The sequence below is a fragment of the Enoplosus armatus genome, chromosome 5 (genome assembly GCF_043641665.1).
Source record: "Enoplosus armatus isolate fEnoArm2 chromosome 5, fEnoArm2.hap1, whole genome shotgun sequence".
NCBI lineage: Eukaryota > Metazoa > Chordata > Actinopteri > Centrarchiformes > Enoplosidae > Enoplosus > Enoplosus armatus.
Genome location: NC_092184.1, coordinates 16,148,450 through 16,168,159, shown reverse-complemented (window position 1 = coordinate 16,168,159; position 19,710 = coordinate 16,148,450). Strand labels below are relative to the sequence as shown.

Below are 19,710 nucleotides of genomic sequence, written 5' to 3'. Positions count from 1 at the left end.
AAGCCGGCTGTATAAGCAGGTTATACAGCCAACATTAATTTAGAGTATTTGACAATACTTTATGTTATTTATAATACTTTATGAATATTTCGTCATTTGTTCATACAGTATGTTGCCTTAGAAATGAGCACAAAAGTGTGTTTTCCCAAAAAAGATCCAAGAATTCTGTATGTGGTAAATAAGACACACCCTATTATGTGTTGCATGAATTATATATATGGCACTCTACTGAGCACATATATAAATAATGATAATAATAACATACCAACAACAGCATATAATAGAATAAATACAGTGCAATTAGGAAATAGAGTCAAAAGCGAAAAGTATTTTTAAAATTTTAAGACAGGAAAGATGCCTGATTGCCTATTAAAGGTTATTCCAGAGTTATGGACCCCTGACAACCCTACTACTCACAAAGGCTTTAATAAGAACAACAATTATTATATTTCAATTACACAAACGATAAATGTTAAATAGAACACATCATGTAGGTAATTTACTGTCACCGACTATATATTCAAAAGCTCCCTTGTTGGCAAATTAAGCTTTTATTTTGTGTTTCGTCACCGGAAGTCTGCTGTTTCAATGTGGGTGTCTTGATGATGGTCCCAAGTTGAGTACAGTCGCTGTGCTGCTGCGGCGTGGAGACAGACAGTGAGAGGAGAAGAGAGGAGGGGAAAGAGGCTCATTTGGGGGGTCTGCTTCGAGAGAGACGCCTCGCCTTCATCCTGCTGTCTTCTGAAGAGGAAGAGTTTAGGCTACTTTTCAATGAACAGACAGACTTAAAGGAAAGTGGTGGGACTGGATCAAGGCGGGCGCCAGGAGCTCCTCTGCGACTAAATTGTTTGGATGTATCAGATCTGAGCTCCCCTCGGAGATGAGTCAAACGGCGGATGTGAAGGAAAGTGATTGAAGAGGGAGAATGATATCTGCAGGTATCGCGCTGCTCTCTGATTTTATTCTTTTCTTTTAGAGGGTTTGACCTGTTAGGCCTATTACACCCGAGCTTTTTACAGCGCATCCCCTTTCAGATAATCTAATCTGTATGCACCCACCCCAAACTGATCCCAGTTTGAGAGATCAGTTGTAAAAACTTGCGCTCAGTTGTGTTATGGGATGTCGGTGTCTCCTGGCTTGTAATCAATTCTAAACCAGTTTTTAAAAATATTAATTTTCTGATCTAATTTGATATAATTGAGACTTGAACATGGCCATCAACACGGACACCGACTTCCTCAAGTCCAACTTGGGTGAGGGTGGAGGAGGCCCTCCGCCCGCGGACTCCCACGAGACGGAGAAACTCCTGACGGTGACCACCGAGCCTGGGGGGAATGGGATGAAGATGTCCACCTCCTTCACGGTCAACATGGACAGCGACAAGGGCCTGGAGGCCGACCAGAACGGCCACAGCGTCGGGGTGAGATCGGGCTCCGCCGGGCAGCTGGCCGCCGCCGCCCCCCTCTCCCCGTCCAAGGCCAGTCTGAGCCGCTCCTCCACCGGGAACGCTACAGTCCAGGAGACCCCGAAGCCCAAGGATTACCTGATCCTCGTCATCATGTCCTGCTTCTGCCCAGTCTGGCCCGTCAGCATTGTCGCACTGGTGTACTCCATCATGGTGAGTATCACTTTACTAAACTGCCCCTGTAGATCAGCAGAGCTACCGAAAAACACAAGTCTATTCCGGAAGCAGCAAAGATGGACGTGTGGATGAAAAAAGCGGTTTTGACAGTGTGATGGACAGACAACATGCTGATGATATGAACAGCATCAGCTCAGTGCTGGATGATGTGGAGGAATGGCCCCATATCTAAATCTGAAGTTCAGTTGATGGAGAAATCAAAAGGAGAGTCATAAATTGTCTCTAGTATAAAGTCTGTCATTTCAAACTTTAAAAACGTAGTAAACAGGGATATTCATGCAATATCTTTGTTGAACATTAAGTGTCAAAATCTGAAAATAAGTTGATATTTAAATAGTCATCAAACTGCTTGGGAGGGACATTCATCCTCAACAGATAAATATCAGTATATCAAGAAATATATTGTACTTTTTTCTGGGATTGACCAATAAAACAATATACCAAAAAAAAAAAGAATGACTAATTGCCCATCACAAGAGCTCAGGGAGACATCTGGCCAACAGTTTGATTTACAGTAATATAAAACAGATAAAAGCAGCAAATCCACTAATTTGAGAAGCCAAAACGGACAAATATTTAGGGTTGTTATTGGATAAATCACGATCAATGATTAATCGTTTATCCAAATAGTCACTGATACATTTTTCTTCTTCTGGTTGGGCTCTCTTAGAAATGTGCCGTTTTATTGTCTATCCCGCGTGAAAGGCATTCATTTAAACAGACACCAGAGGGACTGCAGCTGCCCAGCATTTAAGTGTAAGAATCAGATTTCGTTGTTCGAGGGCTACATTTATTTAAACATGAAGAGAGTTTCTACGCAGTTCCACCAAAACCAGAGAGGCCGTCAGATGCAGTTAAACAGACCTCAACAGAGCAGCTGTGTCAGTTCAATTCAGCGCGTCTTATCTGAATATCTCAAAATTCCTCCAAATGTTGCATATTTTACTGAAAGAAAATTGTCCACTTCTGTAACTGCAGTTGGTTCTGTGGTCCCTGATAAACTCCTGAATATCACACACACACACACACACACACACACACACACACACGAAGAGCTCAGTGCATCATCAGCTTTCCCAGTGTTGAGGCTTTAAATGATCTCAGGTCTGCTGCTGCTGCCACTCAGACTGCTGGTTGTTTTCGAGGCGCTGACACTCGATTAATCCTCTCACTGAAAGTTTCAGGATGCAAGAAATGCTGATACGAGATGCAGCTATGACACAGAGGCCGCGTCGGGCAGCCGCAGATGCTCGGTCTACAACACTCTTTTGGCCACTTTCTTGTTGTTATTGAGGGCCGTGAGAGGTTTTACATTTGGATGTGTAAAAATACAAACGTGGTGTGAAGGTCAAGTGTAACCTGACAAGCATTGAAGACTTTATGGCGCATTTGAATATATTGTAACTTGTGCAACATGTCAGCAATATTGCAGCAGAGCTTAAAAGCATCACATTTTTGATATAATAAAACATCCTGCGAGAGGAAGCTCCTACAAAAGCTGCAGAGGGCATGATTTAATTTAGGACTGTAATTTACTTTATGTCAGTATGTCCCTCCTCCCACCCATCTGATCTTGACACCCCTCCATCAAAGGAAGACTCAGACGTGGAAAGTTGAGCTTGGAAATTCACAAAGTCAATATGTGAAATAAAAACATGTCAAGGTTTTACGGGATGAGGACTGCAAATGGCTCAATATTTATTTCAATTAGGTAATTACAGACATAACTTCAGGCCCGGTGATCAATACGTTGTTTGACATTATGTACTATACGGTACTGTACTGCGCGCATAAGGTCGCTGCACACACATTTTGTTACACAGACATACTGTACATTCACATAACAGGAGACAGCAGGACCTTCTCCACAGCTGCACCTCTCAGTTTGTATTTGCCTTAATCTTCAGTAAAAAGGTCTTTAGCTGACTGACACCATTAGTGACAAACATCCAGGCCTCTGTGTGCTTGTCTGCCGCGGTATTGAAACTGTGCATCAAGTCAAATCCCCTGCTGAATCATGCAAAAGCCATTTGTCTTTTATTACTAACAAGGGCCTGCAGTTATGTATGTGTGTACTTGAACTACCGACTCCTTCAATGGGATTATGCTTCATTACAGGTCAGAGCTATATTGGAGAGTGTGGATATTTAGAAACAATCAATTCATTGTCAAATCTGTGAGATGAAGCGCCAAGTGCTACATCGCTTAAAAATCACTACACCGAAATGGGGTGCTATTTTAGAAGAGAACGTCGTAAAGGTGAAGGAAATTAAGCCAGATCAAATCATGAAATATGAAGTTTTGTGGAACAACAACGGAGAATTCAGTTTGGTTGCTAAAACCCTTTTCAGCACTTGCATTCAAGACATATTAAGCCTGAAATGAGAAAACATAACCATGAACACACACAAGCTGATCGTGTTTAAGGCTTGTAAACTACAGGAGTGATGAATGAAATATGACGCAGTGTAGGTTTGTTTACGGCAAATTTCAGTCTATAAGCAAGACTTTCCTTTCAAAATTCTACATATTTGTAATTGATTTACTCACAAAAATGAATTCGATGTCACTAAAACATTTAAGCAGAAAACACACTACTACTTCAGGCTTGGTTTATCTGTGTGTATGAGGTCTGATTCAGGGTGTGTCACCGTCACTGCAGCTAGTTAAGTGTGAGTGGCTCAGAGAGGCAGTGTTACATCTGTAGGGAGTTTCTCAAATATTGAACGCTGCCATCGTGAGATATCTAGTTCTTTTTCTTTTTTTAATTGGAGAGCATCAAAAGCCAAAGAAACCTTGCAAACAAAGCTGGCAAGGGAGTTGGAAACTGCAAAGTATCATTTGGGCTTTATGATGTACCTCCACTCCCTAAATCATTCTCTCCTGCTTTGTTTTAGCACAAATAACTGCAAACACAATAAAGGCTGTGAGCTGCACATTCACTTTTTTCATTTGACAAAAAACAGTGGATCATCAAGATCATTAACAACCAAAACAAAACCAAGCAAAGTGTCTTGTCAGGTGCAAACCTCCGTGTGTTTGAGCCGGGAAACAACAGCAGAGAAGGCAATCCTCTGTAACTGAGCAGTGTAGATAAATACGGCTTTTGACTGACCTTTGCATTAAGTATCTGGCAGTATTCTACCAGGAGTCTTTCAGCAGCATCAGTAGTAACTCTGTTGTGTCAGGATTTTAACTCCTGTTGGCTGATGGCAGCTTGGCTGCTATTGGCACAATCATTTGTGTTTTTAGCGCACTTTACTTCTGACACTGTAAAGCAGCCAACACTCAGATCCACAGAGAAACAAGGCAAAGGCAATGCAGTAAACCCATTAGTTCTGTAATATCACTCCTGTGGGCACTACACACCAAAGGGAATATCAGGCAGTATCCATGAGACAGCCTCTACTTCCCTGAGCCATCATCATGAACCCACTGACATTCACAAGTCAGCCGCTTGCTAATGGCGCGGAGAGAGAGAGAGTGTGTGTGTGTGTGTGTGTGTGTGTGTGTGTGTGTGTGTGTGTGTGTGTGTGTGTGTGTGTGAGAGAGAGAGAGAGAGAGAGAGAGAGAGAGAGAGAGGCTTTGACAGAGGGCAGAAGAAAGAAAAGTGAAGGAGGGAGAAACTGGAGCTGGCCACTAACTCAATAATAGAAGGCGAGAGAAGTCAATTTAGTTTCTCTGCAGAGGGCAGATTGCAGCAGTTAGCCAACTCTGTGGCAGCGATCAACATCCTCCCTCTTTCCTGGGTGTAAGGGAAGGGGATACGGGCCTCACAAAGCAGATCAAAACATAATTTGCTACGAGGGCAGATGGGTGTGAGAGGGACAGCAAATGGCTATAAAGTAGTTCCTATCACTGGAGTAGAAAGGAATCAAATCAGATACAACAGTGATGCCAGATAAATGCAAGTGAGCCGGAGCAGGAAAACAGAGATTTACAACACTCGCTGTGAACAATTGAATCAAAAGTAATGTGGTTGATACCACACGATATAGCCCTAGAGTGCAAGCTCACTACTAAGTGCTGATATTCTCCTTGCCCATGTGAAATGGACACTTCTGGACAGTTGAACAGAAAAAAAGAAGCTGCTCAACTGCTGTTGAAATGGCAAGAATGAGGGGAGGTCAGAGGAAACAGTCCAGACTCCAGAAAATTGTGAACAGAAAAGAAAAGAGGAAAGAAAAAGATGATGATGAAAATTATGAACTTGTGTCTTTTTTTTCCCAAAGTAAACAGCAGTGTGACATGAAATGCCACAGTAGTGAATAGTGAGTTTGCTGTGGTTACATTGCTGATGAGTGTGTAAAGTTGTCTTCAACATCCATTGACCTGGGATCAGGTCTCAATTCATGCCAATAGGTTTTTTCTTATTTTTATTTATGTACTATTATGTACTACCTAATATATTACGCACTATCATCAATTTAAAGCTGAGCACAGTATGAATATAACCTTAAAGCTGCACTAATCAATATTTTTTAACAGATCAAATGACTGTGTAATATGAAAACGGGCACTTGTAGTAACAAACAGAGAATTATCTGATCTCAGATTCCCCTGCAGTTCTATAGCGCATTTTAATCTATTTAGGATCATTGTTTTGTTGGCCTACAACTCCGCTCTCATCAGCCCTGCTTTCAACAGCAGCAGGCAGCTAATTTGAGCAAAAAAGCTCACATAAATCCACTGTACACTAACCTGCCCAGCACCAAACAGCAGATAGACAAAGTTATGGACTGAGCAGAGAGCTCAGTGGAGCATTTAGCGCCTGAAGAACCAGATATTTCCCTCAGAAGTTGGTGGAGACCAAATCTAAAAGAGCTAAAAGGAGAGAACATTACATTGGTCAGGACACAAACACAACTTCAAATGAAAGATGATATTGCTCCATGTCTGCCTGATGTGTCCTAACAACTATATAAGGTGCCAGTAGGTCAATGTTGTGTTTTCAGGTTGTTCCCAAGTGGCCAAAAAAATCAATTTATGCAGCTTTAAACTTAACCAAATTATTTTAGTTGCCTCAAAATGACCTGAACAATTCTGTCACCTGCTCCTCTCATTGTGGTGGTGACAGACACGAAACATCAAACAACGTGACAGGTTTCCATGTTTTAGTCCCATAAACGACCAGAATGAACTATAATTAAGTCCAATCTGTCGAGATCTCATTTGGGCTTGTAAAAGAGTCAGCATCTTTCACAACAGGACCGCCAAAAGTTACATCCATCATCATCCGCCACCACTTCCAGCGGCAGGACCACCTAAAAGCCAACTTCCAGCTGGCTGCCGCCACAGACCTCTGACAGATGCTCTGGTGGGGAAGGCTTGTGGCTGGCAAACACGGAAGATGTGCAGTCAATTATGGGGATTGGAGAGGCAGGGCTTTTTACTGCCCAGACCAGCCTATCCCAGTAATGGGAAGGCCCAAACTGCAGGAGCGTTATTGCGTGCTTGGCAGATTTGCCTGTGAAATATGGACTCGCAATGCTGCACTGGATGGAGGACCGTGTATGTGTGTGTGTATATGTGTGTGCGTAGGCAAATGACTTCTTATTAGCAATCTAATATAGCAGACGTAGTGGGAGAGTGGCTCATACTCTTGTTGCCAATTATATGGAGCCTATGAGAGAGAAAACTGCTCATATTATAATAGAAAACTGATTTATTTATTATCTGCAGTGTTAAACCTGTGCAAGTGATGATATTATCATTCCACAGTGTATGAGAATATATGGAAAGCTAACACTGTCGTGTTGGGGATACAACTGATGGTATTAGAGCACCACCCAGCTTCATGAGGCGTGGGGGACGGGTGCCGTTGGCCATATAGCAGCTTTTCTGATACTTAAATATCATAAAAAAGATACAGAAATCTTCAAATCCTTCAAGTAGGGGCTTTGATATTAACATTGAATGACAATGTAATAGTACCCCAACAAAATATTTATTTATTGCTGCATGTTCTTCACATTTCTTCTTTTTATTATTTTTGTTATTAGTCATTTATAACACATAAAGTAATATGGACAAATGTAACAGAAATATGTGACACTATCTGTTGCTCTTTTGGGGCGATTTTGAGATGCAAAGTACATTTGTATACCCAAAGTTGATGGCTATAATAAGTCACCAAAAGCCAGATAGTGCTTATGGATACAAGTTCTCTAGAGTGCAGTATTTTTTCTATTCTTTTATTGTTCAATATCCCTGAGCTTAAAGTATCCTTAAGTGCATGTCAATCCTTCATGCCTTCATGTCATTTGGTTTTTAGCCACTTTGCTCGCGGCGTGGCTCTAGAGACAGCAATGTTAGCCAACCTTTTTGGTCCAGACTGAAATATCTCAACAAATATTGAATAGATTGCCATGAAATTTGGTTCACACATTCAAGTACCCCCCCCCCCCCCCCCCCCCCAACTGTTATAACTTTGGTGATCCCCTGACTTTTCATCTAGCATCATCATTAGGTCATTTTGATTTGTCCTGTACTTTAGTTTATGACTAAATACCTGCAAAACTAACGAATTTCCCATCAGACTCAGCTGTACTTCGTGGTTAGTGCTAATTAGTAAATGTTAGCATGCTAAGGTGCTAAACTAAGATGGTGAATATGGTGACAAACACATCACTAATAGCAGCATGTTCCGTTAATCTTGATAACAACATAATGTGCTATGAACTACATAGTGAAACTTGGATGATCTAAATAAGCCGGTCTGACAGTGGTTCACTAATTACTGATGTGCTAAATGGAATAAGGCATACACCATTATGGCCTTGTGTTTGTGTGGTGCTAACACTCATTTGAACTAATTTGAACTGTTTGAACAAGCTAACAGAGACATAAATACAATTAAAATGTATGAGCTGCAGCAGCTAGAATGCATTTTATAGCACCAGGAATGAGAGCTTTGCCATCATGGGTCTGACAGATTTGACCATCTGACTGCATTGAGTGGTTTGCAATTTTAATGGTGATTCAAGTGTAACAACACTAGAGTTTAAAAGCCCTGTTAGCAGCCCCTAGAGGCTGTGATGCTTCTTACACCCAACCAGACCAAGGTGGTTTAAACCAACAGATTGAGAGGCCGACCAACAGCCTTGTTCTGTCTCTTTTAGGACTAAAAATGACTACAATTACGAAATTATAAATGATCCTAAACCATGAATTTTGAAAAACTTTTTTGAATTAAGTTTAAAAGCAGGAAGTTTAAAAGTTAAAAAGTACAATTATTACCAAAATGGGGGATACACCGTTAAGATGGATGCATAAAATGAAAAGTATGAACAAAAATGAACAAGATATGAACGTTTTATAGGAAATAATGGGTGTAAATGCGAATAAACAATTTGACTTTGATCAAAATGGCCAGTCTCACAGACATAACTATACACCAGCTCCTGGTTGTACACTGTCCGCCTCCACCAGGCCACTGCTGCCTCTCCATTATTAATGACAAGAGAGAAAGGGAGCACTTACTGACTTACTAGCCTCCACCTTCCTCTGCTGAACACGTGAACTACAGAGTGGTGTGTGTGTGTGGCTGGTGTGTACACATGTAGCACAATAAACACTGGACAAGACACTTTGAGGGTTGAATTTCCCATTCAGAAAACAAATATGACCAGGCTTACTCTCGCTGTGAATGAATATAGACATTCATCAGCCAAGGGAAGGGTGCCTCCCACCAACCACACACACACACACACACACTAAATCTCTTGCGACCCCTGAGGCAAACACCAAAAAAAGGCTGGGTGTATTGAACATATGTTGACATAGAAGCCTGCCCTTATTTTTGTCTCTCTTGTACATTACCATTTTTTTAAATCTACCTTTGTTTCATTGATGTTTTGTCTCTAAGTCGGCTAAAGAGGCAGCGAGTTCTGATTTAATTTTTCATTGATTTAAGCTGATGTTGCTTTTCTCTGTGATGTGAGTCCGGATCAATACAGGCTCCACTGGGACTGGGTTTGTACCATATCTTCACATTGCAGTCCTGGAAGTGTGGATAAATGACATTAACCAAATTGAATTAACTGAACTGAAGAGAGACTACTTGCCATGACACCACAAACCCTCTTACGTCTGACATTCAAGGGAAATCTCTTCTTCAACAAGCAGTGAAGATCATATTTAGTGTATGCTTCTTAAATAAATATGCAAAGTATTAATATTCCCATAAGAAACCTTTAAAAATCGGGCTATTAAACGGTAATTTTATACACACTTTTAAATTATATATACTGTTTTCATAAACCAGATTGTAATATCAGTGGAACACCTCAGGTCTTGCACTGTCCCCACCCACCAGCACCAAGTGCACTGTGGGACAGAGAGGCTCATGGGAGTGAGAGAATGAAGTCCCTAGTAGGAGATCGGGGGGATGGAGGGAGTGCTCGCTCGCTCGCTCGCTCTCTCTCTCTCTCTCTCTCTCTCTGCAGTGAAATCTTAGCTCACACTGAGGCAACCCCAACTCTGCACCCTCAGTACTGACTGAGTGAGCGAGGCAAGAAGACACACACAACATATTGTGATTTAAAATGTTTCTTTTAGATTGTTTTTGTGAGGTGATCCTGGGGAGTCCCCTTTATCTCTGAGTTGAAATTTAAGGAGCAAAAAAAATACTTATAAAAAGCAAAATAAAAGTGTATTACATTACGCTAAAAAACACTTCTAAAAATGGAATTTCATTACATTTTTCATTAGGCTGAAAAATGTTGTTTCAGGCATGTTTCAGACATTTCAGGCATGTTTTTCCACTGAAATAACTTTTCACGCTGTCTTTCCTCCATGTAAAGTCCTTTCTAATTTCACCTGTCCCTCTGTTATGCCTTTGGTATGATTTTTCATACCAAATATATATATATGTATACATATGTCATTTAATGTCAGCATAGGGGTAGTAATTATTCCGTTTACCACCACACTATCTTTATGGAGAAAAGCTCCCACCAAAAAATAATTTAATATAGATGAGTGCAGTGAGAGGTTTCCTCCTGTACTGCGCAGAACCAGCCTCTGGTTTAAAAAGACACATTCAGCACCACGGACAGCTCCTAAAGTTTCCGTCAGGCTTAAAAAGTAAAGGACGGTGCCATCACAAGAGCAAACAAATGTCCATTTTTATAACACAGAACATTTGAATGTAGAACATGAGCCTTGGATCTCTTCACCTTCTCTCTTTAACGCAGAGTATGAGTGACACGTTTCTAATACTGTTTCCCCCCGAGTCTGACCTCTGAACAGTCTCAGTTTATCAGAGCATGGAGTAGTTAAAACCACCACACAGGGATGCGGACCCAGGCTGACTCACCCCAGCTGGTCCTGTGTATATATCTCAAGTAGCTCTGGATTGAAATCTAGTGAGTGGACAGGCCATTGCATTATGTGATTTCACTGTTTTGTTCATTCATTCCTGGAAAGTACTGACTTCCTGGCATGGTGCACTATCTTGACAGAACTGACAGATGCTGGCACTGATGGCACAAAGGGACGGTCAGAAGTCCTGTAGCATTCAAATGTTCTGTGTTATAAAAAGGGACTCAGTGTGTGCCATGCAAACATAATCAACACCATCACACTACCGCCAGACTGCAATGTTTTCACTCTGCGTGATGGATGCATTGAGTCACACGACCAGAGTGAGACAGCAGGGAGTGGAATTCATCAGACCAGGCAATGTTTTTTCAACTCTCCAGTGTCTGATGTTGTTGTTCTGTACCTCAGTACAACCTGTACTTCTTGTTTAGTGCGGAAGAAACACATTATGGGTTTTCAGCACCAGTGCTGCACCCACTTAACCAACTGTAGACTTCCTCTTGGCCTATTTTAATCTCCAACCTGACACGTAGCATCATGTTTATTCACTTCTTCAATTCAAATCAATTTTGTCTTATCAGGTGAAATCAAATAGGGATTCTCTTGACCTGATTCACATAGTCCATCTATTTTGAAGGAATAAGGCAGGGAGGGTTTCTATATGTTTCTCATTGTCAACAAATCACATCACAACCAAAAGTAGTGTAGTTTTTAGAAAATGTTACTCAAACAGGAGTAAAGCGTTGGGGACTATTTTCAGCCGCGGATTAATACACATTTGGGGAGCTAGTGAGTATATACGGTAGCTGGATGGGCTTGACTCAAAATAAACTACAACAAATCAATTCATTGTTTTGTTTTGATTTGTTGACAATGATAAAAATATAGAATATCAACTGGTTTATCATTTAAGGAAAGATCGGCTTTTCAATTCTGTAATGAAAAGTACACTTTTTCATATAGTGTTTAATTTAAAGTAGAAATACATTAAGTAGCAGATATAAAAGGAGTTAAGATTTAAAATATTTAAAAGACAACAAATTGTTAAATAATAACTTAAAAAATGATCCTTTGCTTCACAAGAAAATCAATGAAAAGATGTCAAGAGCCAAACCGTGTGCGTGTGTGTACACTTATGTTTGTATCATATGCGCCATGTACAGTAGTATGTGTTTAACAGTATCACAAATTAAAAGCAGCCCAAATGAAATACAAACTGAGGATGATGAGAGGACACTGACATCAACTGCGTGAGGTTTGTTTTGGGGCTCTCACACGTAAAAGCAATGCACAATGACTGAGGATCCATCCGTCATGCCTCACACACATACACATAAATCACCCACATCTGCGGCATACATAAAGCAATATACATACAACATTAAGTTGATCTACAACCCCTTCACACTGCTGCACTCACCTACTCCATCCAATTGGCTATGCGAGTCACATCCTTCCATCAATCCCAACCTGCCAATCTGAAATAGACAATTTCAGCGTTCACAGCAGGGAATACATTGTTGTTGGCATTTTACCTTACGGGACTCTAGCAGCATTACTGTACTGTATGTGTGTCATTTCCCCTTTAAAATAACTCGGCTGTCTATTAACGGAAACGGAACGGAAATAAATATTTTAAAGTCTAACTCTGAGAGAGATGCTGGAGAGAGTCAAGTTCCTGAACTGTTGAGTGAACTTTCTCTGGGTTATATATGGGGGACCTGAACTGCACGTCCCTTTAGTTTCTGGTGTTCCTTTTTATTTTGTACCCATAGTGTCAGCGTGGTTACCGCTGATCCAGCTGAGACTGTCTTCTCTGAGTGCTTCTCTCTCACATTTTCACTGTCTGTCATGGAAATATAAAGCTTTTCTTTGTAGCTGGTTGCTTGTATTTATAAATTGAAGCTCACTGGGGAGTTGTACTTCACTGTGGAAATGTGAAATATGAATGTCACAACTGTCTACAGACTTAACTTAAGATAGAAATGGTAAGCCAGAAATAGTCCAGCTACTGTAGAGGAGTGTGGTGGTATTGTTTGGGTTTTTTGGGGGGGTTTTTTGCAACTTTATTTTTATTGAAGTGGTTGGACATGGGCTACATTTTAATGCACTTATATGTAGTCAAATTTTTTCCAGTGTTTAACATATTATCATCATCAGGTGGAGGATTTTAAGCAGATATTCATCCTGAGCCACGAGTTTGTCTGGGGTTTTGCCCAGGTATGATATGGCAAAAGAGCAGTCAATTTCTAAACTCAGAGATATTTAAGTCCCATTTAGTCCCAAATGAGTCCCATTTAAAGTGAAATCTCCTTCACAAGTCAGCTTTCGGAGTTAAGTTATAAGAAAGTCTTATGTGCGTTTAACTTAAACCCTGAGTATGTGCCTGACGTATCTAGGAGGAACAATTAGGAATACTTCTCTCTGGATTTTCAGAGTGAGCAAAGTATCATCCACAAATAAGCATATCTTCTATTCAACATCACTAATTCAGAAAAGTCCAATTACTTATAGCCTGAGCTAACAGCTCATTGAATAATGCAAAAAGGGTGGGGCTAAGTGGGCAGACACCCTCTTTCTAACTTGATGGCTTGGGAGAGGCGCCCATTGATTCTTATTCTAAAATCAATGGGAAGAATCTATTCTGTCCTTTGGGGGATGAGTAGAGTGATCTAATACATTTTACTGATCTCTCATTAAAGCCAAATCGCTCTAATACCTAGTAGAGATAACCCCACCCAAAATTAACCGAATGCAGTTTCGAGACTCATTAGCGTAGCACTGATCTTTAATCACATAATCAATCAAGTGCAGTGTTCACCTAATATTATTCCGTGTTTGTGATCGAGGTCTAATATGTTCAACCCTTTTGGCTATTATTGGTGCAAATAGTTTGTAGTCTGTATTTAAAATGGATATTGGCCTATATGAACTGCACTCCCTCTTATGCTTGCCCTCTTTAGGGATTATTGATATTATTGCCTCACTCCCATGAGCCTCTATTGCCATGATTGGGGTGTTTATCCTTCTTTAAGGGTGGGGGTGTGGTTAAAGCACCTCGGGAGCATTGCTGTTAATTCAGGCTTGGATTTCTTTCTTTATAAATAGTCCTCTCACTCTGTTGTTTGTGCTTTTGTGTGTCTCCAGTCCAGAAACAGTCTCCAGGTGGGGGACATCGACGGAGCCAGGAGGCTGGGTCGACTGGCTCGCCTGCTCAGCATCGTCTCCATCGTCCTGGGTGTTGTCGTCATCGTCGTCTACGTCTCAGTTTCAGGTACAGAAACAAAGACAAGAGGGACACATTTCATAATACAATGATGTCAACGACATTACAACATACAGTATATGTCAACACAGCACAGCTAGTTTTGATGTGACAATGACTCACGTTTACATACAGTATTTGGTGAAGCCTCCAGTCCTGTGTACTGTGCATAAAAAGTTTCATGTTTGTAGTATATAGCTTACGAATGTGCAAAGGGATATCACTTGATAAAATAATGTATGGTATGTGTGCATGTGTCCACTCACAGACACACACAGGGCTTCGACAACAAAGAATACCTACTGCATTACGATTAGAGGGTGATATATGACACTACCACACAAACATGAGATGTGTGTTTTTCTACATCCAAACTCAGCACATTTCCAAGCCTAGTGTGCGTGTGTGTGTGTGTGTGCAGATTGATTTGGCACTGCAGCGAGTGTAGTGGGCTGACTGTGCAGCAAGGGCGGCTACCATCCTGCTCAAAGCCTTTGACAGTTGAGCCACACCAGTCAAAATAATCAATTTGAGCCGTCTTTGTGTCCAATCTGACTTTCTCTAACAATGCCACGCTTCTCTTCTTCTTTCCTTTACAGTAACCCACTGACATGGAGAACCTGAGGGGAAAAATGAACCGTGGAAGCCAAACCACGGATGCAACAAGGAAAAAACACAAAAGCCCATTCCAAAAAAAAAAAAGAAGAAATACAATTCCTAACTTTATGCCACATCACAACCATCCTCAGAACCATCCTCAGAATGCAAAAAAAAAAATAGGCAACTCATGAGAGTAGGTACTGCAGCAAGTAAACAAATGAAAAAATCATTCAGAGATGCATGCATTAGAATCCAGTAACATTTGCTTGACAAAAATAACGAAAAAAACCTGATGTAGAATTGTTCGGGTTAAAACAGAGGAAAAAGAAAATGCAGATTTGTATGTGGTCATGAGGACTCATAAATGTTTCTTTTTGGAATAATGGACTTCTTAAAATGAAGAGGATGTTCTACGTATGAGGCGAAAGTGAACAATAGACGTTTTCTATGTCTGGGACGGGGCTCCTTTGGACTTCAAACTTTGGACAGCTGCATATAATCCTCATATATTCCTTACTGAACCTCTTGCATTCGAAGCATATACGGCTACAAATATATTTGAAATATGGATATATGAATATATATATATATATATATATAGATGTACATTTTATAAAATGTTTGTATGCCAAGTGGTGCTGGGTTTGCTAAGACTGTCACAATGGCTGCTTTGTCAGCACTTGGATTATCTGTGGAAATTCAAGGGTTTGTGAAAAGGGGCAGGGAACACATTTTGTTATTTATTATCATTTTTTGAACTAAAAAAAAATTTGAGACCAACTGCATGCCTGAATGTAGATAACCAAACTTCTGCCTTCGTTTTGACTGTTATTAGTTGTCTCTTTTAAGGAGTCAGAGAGGCTAACAGGTTTGCACATGGAAGACTGATTTGTGTACATTATGTGAGTCTAGCCACGGTAGTATGTGTGAGGACTGATCTAACCCTCGAACACCACCCCCCACCCCCCTTATGTTTCCAATATCTCTTGAACATTGCCTAGCTCTGGAAGAGACTGAAACGCATGCCAAACTCCCGCCATCTTTGAATTCCTTCTTTTCCTTTCACATCCTCTAATTCGTTTACCACAAAACCCGATTTAGTGGCTGCTCTCCTTCAGTTCTCTGTTGTACTCTTAAACTCCATTTTACATTTCACCTTGTACTACCTTTCTCCCCATTTTCCATTACCATTCTTACATTGTTATACATTGACTGTTAAATGCCATTGTTTCACTGAATGTTTTTTTCCGCTCCTTGTATTGGTATGAAATGTATTTATATGGGAAAATATATATGCAATATGTACGCATGCTATGGGCCAAACAGGCTTACACACGTTTATTTTTTGTAAATGAACAGGTCTACGAGTTTGAGTTTGACTGAGCAACAACAAATAGCATTTAAATAATCTTTCTTTCAAATCCAAGCACGACAGGTTGTCTGTATATGTCACTTTATCTGAGAGAAGTCACTGTATTAAATCCCTTGTGACTACACAGGACTGTTGTATTGACACATTACAGGCTTATGCTACAAGCACAGGTAACATCACTGTAAGACCATGTAGCGTTATTTAAATCCATATTTTCTTTGGGCATTTGTTTATTTTTATCTTGTGCAAGTTAAATAAGGAATCATTTGGACAAAGTCCCTTTCAAGTGATAAAAAGTGAAGCCATTTGTTGTCTGTTTAAGGGCTCATCCAAAGTGAAACAGGACAAACACCAGCTAATTACAACTGACGAGAGATAATATTTTTCATGACTATGCAGTTCTAAACTCAACATCATCAATGTAAGGCTGAACAACTGCGATCATGTCAAGTATTAACACTATATAGCACAATGTTTTGTGCAAAATGGGTTTTTATCGATTCCATTCCAATTCATAGTTGTACATAAAAATCACATTCTTTATCCAAACATCTGAAAGCAGCAAAATCCAAAGAGACCCCATGTTTACTACAAAACTAATGAAAAAACATTACATCCCACAGAGTGTAGGCTACTACTTTAGTGTTACTCTCTAACATTCAAATTTTCCATCTCTGAAACTGGTGTTTAAGAGCCAGCTGTCTAGCCTATAAGCTCTGCTCTGTCAGTAAAACAGTTCAAACCTTCATTTCATTCCTATATATTACTGTTTCTTTTCCAGTATACTGTATGTGCCAGTTTTCATCTCTGTGGTGTACATTTTGCATGTCTGGAATAAATGTTACCATGCATGGTCCAAGTTTTGCCTTTTGATGTTGCTGTTTATGAGGAGTAGTGTGTTGACGGCCAGAAACAGACTTTACAGCTGTGCAGCGACATGTTGCTGTAAAGCAGGTATAATGTTTACCATGGTCACCAACTTAGTTTAGCATGTTAGCATGCTAACATTTGCTAATTAGCACTAAATACAAAGTACAACTGAGGCTGATGAGTGTATTTGATCATAAACCAAAGTATTGGACAAATTAAAATGTTTACCTGACGGTGCTGCCAGATGAGAAGCCAGAGGATCACCAAAGTTATTACAATTCATCCTGATGGGAACATGAATAATATTCTGAGTCAAATTTCAGAGAAATCCAATATAGTTGTTGAGACATTTCATTAAAAGCCCAAAATATCAACCTCATGGTGGCGCTAGAGGTGAAGTCACCAAAGTCCATAGGATTCATCCTCAGAGGAACATGAATGTGTGTACAAAATTTCATGGTCATCCATCCAATAGTTGTTGAGACATTTCAGTTTGGACTGACTTTGCCACCTGCGAGTGAATTTCTTTCACTTACCTCACATAAGGCTGCAGTCTGCTGTGCGGTTGTATTGGATTGCACTATATTGTACCACAGTGGCTTTTATTATATCTGAGCCCTGTACATACAGCAGGTCCTGATACACAATTGTGCCTCAGAGCACACAAACACCATTTATCATGGCTGTCACAGCTATGGGTTATAGATGGCCCTGGGAGGGGTAAAAAAAAAAAAATGAAGAATTCATGACAGATTTTGCACTTTTAAAGCCAGCACCCCACACCTACACACTCTGTAGAGCAGTGGCCTGATGCAATCCTTACAACACCACAACCCTGACACACTGCATTCTTTCTTCTACCATTGAAGGTGATTGCTTTTTCTGGGTTTCAGACACAAATAGTCAGTTCTTTAATTTGCCCACAAAAACTGTTTTGCTATAAGCTAGAACAATGCCCGTCTTGAACTTCACACTCCAAAAAAGCCTTTTAACTCATCAATAAACATCTACAGAGAAAAGTGATACAGGCCATTACGTCATCAGACGAGTGAAGCATCCCTGATGTTTGTTTTCACTGCTGAAAATAGCCGTCTGATTTCTTCAGAGACACAGAGGACCAGACTTGTGTCTTTCATTTCAGCTGCTGTGAATAAACAGGCTTTGTGTTTGTCAGAAGTTACTATAGCACGACCCTTCTAAGTGAGAGGAGCTGGTGCTTAGTTCTGCTTGGGTGGCGTTCAGTTTGAGTGGCTGAAATATTCAGGAGTTGAACACATCAGCACCTCTGCAGTCTGCTGACAGCGTGTACACATGTCTGAACCACATTTAGACTCCAGCACAGGGTTTCCCTCCGAAAGGACGCGAGCTTTTCAGGGAAAGTTGGCAATGCTTGTCTGGCTGCTGTAAAACAGAGAAAAGGCATTTAACTTCCGTCTGCCAAGTGTTCTATACTTGTAGTGTTTCTAAGTGAGGATGGCATCAAACAGAGGGAAGAAGACAAATTTATCCTCTTCTTTACCCTTTTTTATTTGGATTCCAGTCGAGTAACAGCCTGAAGCTGTGAGACAAAAACACATTGATGTTTCTCACACAGCTGCCTTGCTTCCACATTCCTACACCCCCAACAACAAAGTAAGACTTTAATCTAAAGAGTCAAACCCAGCCTGCGATCATTCCCCTCTCAGATGAACGCTTTAGTTCCCACTTTCAAATGCACGTCGCTTTGATGTTTCGGGTGGATTGATATCAAATAGAGGTTCATGGTCTCTGCCAGGTACGCTATACTAAGAAATGTGCAGAATGGTTGACTCATTTAATAGCTGATCAACACAGTAGTGTTACGTTTTCATTTCTCTTCTATAGAAACCTAGAAGTAGGCCACTACAGGCAACAAAACTGTCGGGTTTGGTGTTGGAGATATTTCACCACTCTATAAAAGAGATTCATCCAAGATGCTTATTTCACATTAATGTGAGAATTCTGTCATGGCTGCCATAATGTGACCTCAACAACTCTCAGTGAAGTTATTGGAAATGCAGATATGAATGTAAATAGGACAATTAATGATTGTTTTCATTATCGATTCACCTTTGGATTATTTTTGTTGATTAAATCGTTTGCTCTATAAAATGTAAAGAAATAGTGAAGAAAGTCCATCACAATTTCCCAGAGCCCTTTCTGACTTGTCCAAATTGTTTGTTTCATCTAACCAGCAGTCTAAAAGTCAAATATATTCAGTTTACTGCATTTTAAAACAAGGAAAGGCAGCAAATTTCCATATTTGAGAAGCTGTTTGGAATTGGTTTGAAAAAGTACTTTAACAATTAATAAATTATCTAAATGGTTACCGATTAATTTTCTGTTGTTTGTCACATTGATTATATCAGAGAGTGGGCGCCTTGCTACCCTAGGAGGTTAAGGTGCGGACCATAAACCATAACGTGAGTAACATAAGTAAAAATGATTTATACGAGCCCTGCTGTGGCATCCTGGTGGGAGAATTTTCAATACACTTTTCAGTAGAGTTCAAATCATATATTTTTTAAAAATAAAATATTTTAAATGCTCAGTATCTAGTAGTGTCACACACTTTTTTGCACATACTGATATGAATAATTTATTAATTCACATTTTACA

General features: G+C 40.2%; 1 protein-coding gene across 1 annotated transcript; it reads left to right on the top strand.

Annotated features, from left to right (window-relative positions):
* Positions 1-880: 880 nt before the first annotated feature.
* On the top strand, positions 881-14,284 carry LOC139285477 (trafficking regulator of GLUT4 1). Its single transcript, XM_070906043.1, has 3 exons — positions 881-908; positions 1,203-1,618; positions 14,114-14,284. Exons 1-3 carry the CDS (start codon positions 881-883, stop codon positions 14,282-14,284), a joined length of 615 nt encoding a protein of 204 aa, XP_070762144.1.
* The last annotated feature ends 5,426 nt before the right edge of the window (positions 14,285-19,710 follow it).

Coding starts and splice junctions, on each gene's coding strand:
- LOC139285477 (XM_070906043.1), top strand. CDS start 881: ATGAGTCAAACGGCGGATGTGAAGGAAA. Junction 909..1,202: donor AACGGCGGATGTGAAGGAAA/GTGATTGAAGAG, acceptor GATATAATTGAG/ACTTGAACATGGCCATCAAC. Junction 1,619..14,113: donor CACTGGTGTACTCCATCATG/GTGAGTATCACT, acceptor GTGTGTCTCCAG/TCCAGAAACAGTCTCCAGGT.